The following is a 10,726-nucleotide window of genomic DNA, read 5'->3' as shown; positions in this document are numbered from 1 at the left end:
GTTTATGAAGTCACTAGAGTCATTGACAAGCTGCAATTAAAGCTAGATTAGTAGCTGTGCCTTAATTAATTTCCAGAAGGTGGAAGTCAAGCTTATTCACCACCTCAATACAATAATGACTCTTACAGTCACGGTTTCACCATGTTTTCCTTTCTGGAGAGGAACTCAACAAGAAGACCACTGAATAGCCAAATTAGTCATTTTCCACTTACAAATTAATATTATACTTGTATCACTAGTAACTACCAACCTCCGGCTGTAAATCCAGAGTGAAGATATAATTATGTGGATGCTCAATACTTCAACTGCTACGTGACATCAAGTCCACATTTGATATAGAGAATATTAATATAACTTCACATTATTTTTAGAAACCCCTAGGTCCTTCGTGAAGCTAGCTAGAAGATCTTGACTCCAACTAAATTCTGTGCATTTGTTATTTTTTTTTTTTTACTGCCCTTATGATGAGAGGGAATATGTCAGCCATCAAGGTAAAAAGAGTGCAAAACTTGGAGCTGCATTTTGAATTTACTTTAGATCAGCAGAAACGTGAAAAATACGTTGTTGATGAGTATCCTAGTCATGATGCACGTGCCTCAATATTAACACTTATAATGCCACCGACAGTACAAGGCATTGGCGGGTCGGGTCGGGACTGCATTTACCTTTATAAAGGACTGGGGTAGGTCAGGATAAAAAGTTTTGATTTAGGTTATGTTGCTAGTCGCTAGAGAAATATTCTTCCCAAATCCATCATAAAAAGTTGAAATATTTGAGAGAGAGATGGGGTGGATGGGAGAGCAGATTGAGTCGATAAAGTCAATTCGGTTGAGACAAGTCCTCAACGAAGCAGTTAGTCTGGTAATGATTGTTACATCAGCACTAATAATATGGAAAGGATTAGTATGCATAACTGGGAGTGAGTCACCAGTGGTGGTTGTGCTTTCAGGAAGTATGGAACCTGGCTTTAAAAGGGGTGACATTTTGTTCTTGCACATGACCAAGGATCCCATTCGGGCCGGAGAAATTGTTGTGTTTAATATTGATGGACGTGAAATTCCTATTGTTCATCGAGTAATCAAGGTTCATGAGCAGCAAGAAACTGGAAATGTTAATGTCCTTACAAAAGGAGATAACAATTTGAAGGATGACAGACTTCTCTATGCTCCTGGACAAAGCTGGCTGCAACGGCATCACATCATGGGGAGAGCAGTTGGGTTCTTGCCTTACGCTGGCTGGGTGACCATTATCATGACTGAAATGCCTATCGTCAAGTATATAATGATAGGTGCGCTGGGATTGTTGGTTATCACATCAAAAGAGTAGTGGACTATGGCTTCGAGCTTGAAATTGAACTGTATCCGGATCGACATATTTTCAACCCTTTTTTTGGGACCAATTAATTATATAGAAATGTCTTTGTACACCTTATCAAAGAGAAATGTTTTGCATACTGGATCATATACTCCCTCCCCCTCCCCCACCCCCACAGACACCCACCCACCCCCCCCGCCCCTGCCCCCCCCCCCCCCCCCCCCCAAAATAAAAATAAAAAAATTTATCGCCAGAAATTACTGAACAATAGGCAATGAGCATCTAGTTCAAGAAAGCCAAAATTCAATTAAGAAAGAAACCAGAGGAGCACCTATAGCAAAACACTTTTGAAATACCAACCAAATTGCTAGAAAATTGGAATGCCCCTGCGAACAGTTGCCTCTGCACATTTAAGATGTGAAGGAGCCACATATAAATCTGTAACTGCAAGCATTCAAGAGGTATTCATGATGCATCTAGGCTGATGGACATGCTTGGATTTAGAGTTCATAAAGTTACAACTCCATTTAAGAATCTTGTTACTTCACAAAACCAAGCATACTCTTCCATTTCCTAATCCAGAACAAAATAATCACATTGAAGCAAAAAGTTTTGAGTAAAATACTTTCTGCGATAGTTTCTTTTTGCTTAACCATAATGCTAAGAGCACCGCAACACCTAATGTCTAGTCTAAAACTGAAATTATAATCGAAGGATGATATTGAAAAACAAGTCTGTGTTCCTTCATCACCCTCTAGCGTACCGAACTTGTGAAAAGCATGATTTAAGATATGCACGGACTTCAATGAAATAGGAGCCTCAAGTCCCGTTTATTCAAGAGATATTCTAAGAGGAAAGATAGCTCAGGATTCGACAACTCCAACATCAGTGGCGTGGAAATTACTCTATGACATAGCTGAAATAAAAGTTCAGTCTATATATCAAATTACTTGGAATGTAAAAGTTCCAGGTCACATTTAAGTTCAGCCGATCAGGATTATATAATGGAGAGCTTGGAGCTTTCAACAAAATCACATGCACAGTAAGATTCAATTTGACATAGAGGATACTGCCGCACTGCCTTTTTCCTTCCCAATAGGTTGAGGCTCTGGATAAACACAAAAATATGGAGAGTTAGATAGCGAAAATGGAGGCATGATCAGAACTTCAACAAAGATGCAATAGCTACACACAATCTTAGCCAAAAGGCAGAGAAAGGTATAACAAAGATGCAATAGCTAGGACGTTGACAAATAAATTTCTGCTGCAAAGATTAGTAATTGCATAAAGCAGTTGGGAACCACATGACTAACATATATATGGAAAACTGATCAGTGAACTTTCTCTTCTTTATGGAAAAAAGGGTTTTCTGATATAGAGGCAAAGAGTATCGGATAAAGGTTATGATATGATGCAATATATGAAGAGATGGAGTTCTACCTCCCAAGCCAAAGTTGGTAGTCTCGATTCTCACCTAAGTGAATCTAACTCATGAACGTACATTGTGGTAATATTTCTACATCGCACTGATTGCTTGAGCTCTCCTGAAAAGCCAGGGTGCATGCCAATATTGCCGCAGGGGTTAAAGGCCCTTTCCTCAAAACTACAAAAAAGTTTTAGTTTTTCCCACTTTCCTCATTGGTGGCTTGAACCCCCAAACTCGTGGTTGGAGGTGGAGCGCTCTTTCTTTATGTTTAGTTAATTAATTATCTATGGCTTAGCTATAGCATGCCACTCTTCTGTAAATTGCCCGATCATCATGTTTTTGAATGATGTCACTTTTTAGTGGATATTATGACACTATTTTGCTTCACTCCATCAGTTGATATCACATGAAAAGGTAAGCTCAAGTCTTGGTCTGTGTCTGGGGATCACAACCTTGTATCCAATCCTTTGTACGAGACTCCTTTCTTCATACAAATGCTCGTAGGCGAAAGAGACTGAAATTTGATTGATCAATTCTAGCCATTGTTTAGAAACAATAAAAGGAGAAATCTTGAAACTTACCCCCTCTTTAATGTGTCTTGCAAGCAGAAAGAGAAATGAAAAAAAGTACAACAGAAAAGAATTTCCCTAGGGCTGCAAATTGTTAGTTAAATTAGAATGAAAAGGAGCCAATGTTTTCCTTCCCCTCCCAGCTTCATTTGAATTCAAAAGCGAATAAAAAATAAATTTCTTTCACTCTACCCACCATTCTGGTATCTCTTATTTCCTTCTTTTCTCCTCCCTTCCCTTTTTTTCAAGCAATTGATTACTTTCTATGCTGGAATCCTGCCCACTCCAAGTCTACCCTGCACGCGTTCTTCCCAAATTCAACCGGGATTTCCTATGGCCCGGTTGCTCTTCCCCTGCTAATCTAGCATATATCATACCATAAAAGTTTGGGAGAGGGTGGTGGAAGTAAGGGTGAGGAGGAGGGTGTCTATTTTCCAGAGCCAGTTCGGATTTATGCCGGTACGGTTGACTACAGAAGCCATTCATCTTGTAAAGGGATTGGTGGAGCAGTAAAGGGAGAGTAAGAGGGATATGCATATGATGGTCATTGACCTAGAAAAAGCATACCATAAAGTCCCAAGGGAAGTTCTATGGAGATGTTTAGTGGTGGGTGTGGAGGTCGAGAATTAGGGTAGAGTATTAATATATAGTCATGTGCTTTTCTTTTCGGTACCAGTAGTATTAGGGTGTCTTGTATCTTTTTATTCGTAGATTTCTATTATTACTTGTTGATTCTTTCGCTTTGGTTTTTACTATCTTGTTGTTGTTACTTCTTATTGCTACTGCTATTTTTTTATCTTTTCTTGAGCCGAGGGTCTTCGGAAACAACCTCTCTACCCTCTTAAGGTAGGGGTAAAGTTTGTGTATACACTATCCTCCCCATACCCCCACTTGTAGGATTATATTGGGTTTTTTGTTGTTGTTGATTACTTCCTGTGCTGCTGTATATATTACTTCTCCAATACAGATTAGCATGGTTCTGTTTATTAGTATCCATTGTAGACAAAAAAAAGGGCCGCCCGTGCACTAAGCTCCCGCTATGCACGAGATCGGGGACAGAAAAAGAAATTTTAAGTTATGACAAAGGTGTCACCACAAGTTCATATGAAGGAGAAGACATTTTCCTCAACAACATTAGCACTACCAAAACCAATGGTTAAAAGTGTTTAACCAACATTGTCATTTATTGTTACTGCTGCGGAGCTGCATGTTTTGGTGAGACAGCTTAACATGAAGCATTTCTAACCCAAGATAATTTGCAAAGAAGTGCATTTAATGTATGCAACCGGGGCAACATGTGTGAAGCCCAAGCTGAATCCCTGTGACATACTTTTGCATTGTTCTTATGCTTGGCAGATCTGGTGTTCCTTGAACGTATTTGGAGTGAAATAGGCTTAGCATCTTTAGAGGTGCAAAGCTAGAGGGGACAAAGAATTAGGAAGCTAATCAAATACATATGGAACACCGTCCCACTGTGTATTTTTTGGTGTCTATGGAACGAGAGGCAGAGCACATGTTTTGAGAGCATATACATAGTTTGCCTTGTGTAAAATTAGCATTACATCTTTTTGTTTTCTTGGTGCAAAGTGAAAAAGTATCCAGATGTATATATTTTTCTGGACTAGTTGGAATCCTGAAAATATCTAAAGGAAACAAAGTCCTCTTTGGATGCAAACATTGGCGCCTTCCTGGTACAATCAATGGTATTACTTTGTATATAAAACTTTTATACTAAAAGCAGCAGGTTGAGGGAGTTAAGTCTCTAAAAATAGATTCTCTGATAAAAAAAATAATTTTTTTCCTTTTTCCTCAGAACTTAGAGATAAATATCATATAGCGTGTAAAACTACATATATGCATGGATGCAAATGCAATGCAAAGGGCTCTGCACCACCATTGGAAATATTACTAGAATTGGGATTTCAGCTTCCACCCAATTAAGAAAGCAAGGCCCATAAATTCCCCCAATAAATTAAAATGCTATTTCAGATTATATTTCTTTATACATTGAAAATTTACTCGTTAATTTGGGGGACATATCTTTAACATACATCAGATAGATTTTCAAGGATTGCTGCAGCACAATGACAAACTCATTTTGGTTTTGGTCCTTAACAGTTAACACTATGCACAACACTCAGGTAGATACTCAAACTAGCAACTTAGCTTAAAACAATGATTCATATGCTCATTCCTGATACGTAATTAAGGCTGTACTGTGGGCCGGTCTGGGCCCGGGACCGGCCCAGGACCGCGGTCCAAACGTGCCTAATGGGCCGGTTCAAGCGGGCCTGGGCTTAAGTGGTGCAAAAGCCCCGTGACGGGCCGGTTCAACACAAATAGCCCGTGAGCCCGGGACCGGCAGGCGGGTCTGGGCCGGCTCAACCGGGCCCAACAGGCCAAACGGGCCCCAACGGCTATTTTAAAAAAAAAAAAATAAATGCCCAACGGCTAGATTTTAAAATCTGACCGTTGGGCTTCAAAATTGGTCCGTTATGCACTTTAAAAAATAGCCATTTGGCCCCCAAACTTTTTATAATTACACTTTTTCCCAATTCTCAACTATAAATACCCCCATTCTTTCAGTTTTACTCACAAATTCATCAATCTCTCTCTAATTTTCTTCTATAATTGCTTACTTTATTATTGCAATTTCGTGAAAAATTGTGAAGTTGGTGAATTGAAGTATTCAAGTCTTCAACGATATTCAATTTTCAAGAAGTTGTTCGTCAATTCGGTAAACTCGTTCCAACTCTTAAGTTTTAATATTATAGTTTTGTTAGTTTTATTTAGTATAATTATAATTAATATGGCATTTTCTTTGGAAAAAAATTTTTGGTGGTAAGGGTAAGGGAAAATCTAAAATTGGTGAATCTAGTAGCCAAGCTACTACTCTTCCCCCGGCTCCCCGACTCAGACCTGTTACCCGTCCTCCTCCACCTATTATTCTTGATAGTGATAACCCTTGTTTTCAATTTTCCGATAGTCAATTTTGTCATGATGTTGCACCGGGTCAACAATTAAATGAAGAAGTTATGAATGCTCTTTATCTTAATGAAACTATCTTTGAAAATGATGAGGAAAATGATGATTTAGATGAAACGCAACCGGATTTAGATGATACACCTACTAGTCCTGTTAATAACCCAACTAATGTCCCGCCTGACCCTCCTGTAGTAACCCCTACTTTTAATAGACGACCTTCTAAACGGCCTGAAACATCTCTTGTTTGGCATTTTTTTACTCAACTAAGAGAACAAAATAAGGGTAAGTATAAAATTTGTGGGTCTCAACTAGTTCATAAATTTACCGGAGACCGTAGCGGTATGGGTAGTTTGACTAGACACATATTGAAACACCCTAGAGATGAAGCTAGATTTTTACAAATGAAAGCTGCGCAAGAGGGGACAAGTGTAGATAGTACGTTTAACCCTAATACAGGTTCAAATCTAGTTCAACCGGGAATTAACACTGTTACCGGTGGCATTTTATATTATGATCCAAATAAAGATCGTGAAGAATTCGCAAAAATGGTTACTGTTATGTGCTTACCCTATAATTTTCCTTCTAACCCTCATTTTGTGCATTATATTAGAAGAGTTTTTAATCCTACTTATAAAGGATGGTCTCGCGCAACCGTAAAGAGCGATATTTATAAATATAAACATGAATATGAACAATATTTGCGCTATTTATTTACTCATATAGATTGTCGCATTGCTATTACTACTGATATTGGTAGAAGTGGTAATGACTGTGATTATCTAACTGTTACAAGTCATTGGATAGATGAGGAGTGGATAATGCAAAAGCGCATTATTGCTTATAGAATAATTAATTCACGCCACACAGGTAAGTTTATTGCTAACACAGTTGCAGATATTTGTAGATATTTTTGCATTAGAGATAAAATTATGTCGGTTTCAATGGACAATGCTTCTAGTAACACTAATGCTATAGGCTTGCTTACAACTACACTAAATCCTGCATTTAGTAATATTTTTCATGTTAGATCTATTTGTCATATTTACCATTTAATCGTCGGTGCTGGTATGAAAGTTTTAAATGTAGAAATTGAAAAGGTTAAAATGGCTCTTAATTGGCTTTTTTATTCAAACCGTAGAAGTAGACTTAGAGACTATTTTAAAAAATGTGATGAATTCGGCCTTAGAGAAAGAAAGGTTCCTAAACCTTATCCGACTATATGGAATTACATGTATGAAAGTTTAGTTGTTGCATATGAATATAGGAATCCAATAAGCGCAATGTATAATGCTCGTGTAGGTGATGGTGATGATGATGATGATGATCACCTTACAAATCAAGATTTGAGTAACGTTAAAATGCTTGTAGACTTTTTAGAACAATTTTATATTGCTACAAATGAATTATCTGGCCAATATTATCCTACTATTTCTAACTGTTTAGTTTATATTGCAGCACTTGTAGATTTATTTACTCAATTTTCAGAGGGTGGAGTAATTTATCAAGAAGCTATTAATTCTATGCAAGCTAAGTTTAAAAAATATTTTTTCCCTATCCCCCTTATTTTTTGTGTTGCTGCATTGTTAAATCCTACAATGAAATTATGAGGTCCTCACTTTTGGTATTTAAAAATTTATAACGCTTTGTCACTTTCAGCTGAGGAATTTGCTACACTTGGAGATGCAAAAGCCTCAATTAAAATAAATGGTCAAACTATTTATAATGCTTATCAACTTGCCTTAGATCAGGCTAGACCAAATGTTTCAACTCCTACTTCGTCTAGTTCGCAAGCATCTAAAAGAACTGCGGGCCTAAAAGCCCTTAGTTCTTGGACGGAGTTCAGGGGTTCTCAAGGTGATAATTTTGGTGATAGTTCACAACTAAATGAGCTTCAAGTTTATTTGTCGCAGGGACTTGAATCAGAGAATCCCGACGGCTCCTTCGATGTTTTGGAGTGGTGGAAGGACAAACAAAAACACTATCCGGTTCTTTCAAGGATGACTCGAGATATTTTAAGTGTTCAAGCTTCAACAGTGGCATCGGAGAGCGCATTCAGTCAAGCGAAACTTCAAATCGGTGATCATAGAGCGTCTATGAGGGAGAGCTTGGAAAAATCAGTACTCTTCAGAGATTGGATCCGTTCGGAAAGAAGAAATTTTGGACTTGCAGAATCACAACCGGAGATAGATGAAGCTTATGAAGAAATGCTAGCGGAAATTGCGCAGGATGCTGCTTCGCCCGGAAGCGGTGATGAACAAGCTTCTTTTCCACCACCACCAACGGAAATTCCTCCGGACCTTGAAGGATTTATGAGATTTGTTAGAGATAATACATAGACTAACATGTAACTTGTATTTTGGCACATCTTCCTTAGTTTTTTTTCCTTTTAATGGTGGTATTAGTACCTTGTTGTGCTCATTCCATTGGGGGAGGAAGACTAAGAAAGATATTGTCATTCTTTGTTAATGTCGTAATAGTAAAATATATAAGACATTCCCTTGAATATTTCTTTGCAATTTATTTTGTGTTTAAATTTGATATAGTATATATATTATATATCTAATACATATAAACTATATATATATATATAAGGCAATATATAAACTATATATATAAGGCACTATATATATATATACACATAATACACCCTTATATATACATACTATACATACTATATATACTATATATACTATATATATTTATATAGCTATATATAAGCAATTTATACTAGTATATACATATATAGTTTACAAGAAAGTGCCTTAGATAAAAAAAATTAAAAAAAATAGCTTATATATATATATGTGTGTATGTATATATACATACGTATATGTATATATATATATATACATACATACACACATATATAAGGCACTATATATATCTCTAATACATATAAACTATATATATATATATATATATATAAGGCAATATATAATTATATATACACATAATACACCCTTATATATACATACTATACATACTATACATACTATATATACTATATATACTATATATATTTATATAGCTATATATAAGCAATTTATACTAGTATATACATATATAGTTTACAAGAAAGTGCCTTAGATAAAAAAAATTAAAAAAAATAGCCCGAAACGAACAAAGCCCGTTAGGCCCGTTTAGGCCTGCGGGCCCGGCCCATTTAGCCTGGGACCATGTGGGCTTAGGAGCACCGTGGGCCGGTTCCACACATTGGGACCGTTTGGCCCGGGACCGCCTCAGCCCGGCCCGCCTTAAGCCCATGCTCGTTTGGCCCGGCCCGTTTAGTCCCGGGCCCGGACCACAATACAGCCTTATACGTAATACGCCAATAAAAGAAATACAAATATTTGAACCGTAGTGATCACTATAAGAAAAGGTCGAACCCTCATTATTTTCGTAGACTAATAAGGATTTAAGTGCAACAAGCAAGTCCATTATGGAACTACCAAACAACAATAATAACTAAGCCTCAGTCACAAACAAGTTAGGATCGACTATATAATGAAAAAATAAAAATAAGATATCTTACTTGATATGAGTGCCTTAGGTCTGGTTTTAAAAAGAATCCTTTGACGAATTATTCCAATAACGTCCAATTCCACCCTTGATGAACTAATGGCACACTTCTTTTCCTTAGAGTCAAGTTTGATTTTCTTCAATACTAACATTGGCTTTTTCAAGGGCAATTTGGACCCGGTCAATTCATGATACCCAACAGTAAATGTATAATTTTCCTGAAAAATAGCAGACACAAAAATGAAAATTGAAATTCCTAAAATTTCATTTGATAGGAAGAGAAAAAACCTGGGAAGAGGGGCGGCAGAGAATGCCAATTTGGAGATTTTGGAGGCGATCTTTGAAGGAGGGTTGGGTTTCAACCACACCTTGAAGTTCCAGAATTGCCCATTCCGGGCATTTTTCCTCCCCGCAGCTGCATTTTACCTGAATCTGCATTTACGATTCACTGCAACTAAGAACCAATTAGAAAGGTAGATATTCGCTAGAGATTTTGCCCTCTTTGAGATCAGTTTTTAACCTCTTTGAGTTGGGTCCAAGGGCTTTGAGGCGAGAACAGGAAGGTGGGACGCTTTTTGGCGGCAAAGATTGAGCCACACAAACGATGTCGTTTTCAGATAAAAAATAATACTAGGGAAAATAAGTTTTTTTCTGTTATAAAAATAGAGAGAGAATTTTTATTGATTTTTGGGATCAATTACAATAGAATAGAACCCCTCTATTTATTGTGTGACTTAGCCACAAAGTAACAAACCCTAAAATCTGTCTAAAATATAGATATTCACCTTAAATATAATTATATTTATAACCCTCCCCTTTGAATGTCTATTCAACATATAATGTGTCTCGTTAAAACCTTAACTAAAATAAAACCTAGTGGGAAATAAGTTTTATAGAAGGAAAAAGAGTACAC

General features: G+C 37.1%; 1 protein-coding gene and 1 pseudogene across 1 annotated transcript; one reads left to right on the top strand and one right to left on the bottom strand.

Annotated features, from left to right (window-relative positions):
* The first annotated feature begins 440 nt into the window (after nucleotides 1-440).
* On the top strand, nucleotides 441-1,453 carry LOC107795920 (uncharacterized; annotated as a pseudogene).
* Nucleotides 1,454-2,115: 662 nt separating this feature from the next.
* On the bottom strand, nucleotides 2,116-10,367 carry LOC107814091 (uncharacterized). The gene is made up of 3 exons (XM_075225268.1): nucleotides 10,102-10,367; nucleotides 9,827-10,031; nucleotides 2,116-2,422 (listed from the first exon to the last, which is right to left on the bottom strand). Exons 1-3 carry the CDS (start codon nucleotides 10,249-10,251, stop codon nucleotides 2,364-2,366), a joined length of 414 nt encoding a protein of 137 aa, XP_075081369.1. The 5' UTR covers nucleotides 10,252-10,367; the 3' UTR covers nucleotides 2,116-2,363.
* Between the last annotated feature and the right edge of the window lie 359 nt (nucleotides 10,368-10,726).

The sequence above is a fragment of the Nicotiana tabacum genome, chromosome 11 (genome assembly GCF_000715075.1).
Source record: "Nicotiana tabacum cultivar K326 chromosome 11, ASM71507v2, whole genome shotgun sequence".
Taxonomy (NCBI): Eukaryota; Viridiplantae; Streptophyta; class Magnoliopsida; order Solanales; family Solanaceae; genus Nicotiana; species Nicotiana tabacum.
This window is presented reverse-complemented; position numbering and strand designations above follow the sequence as displayed.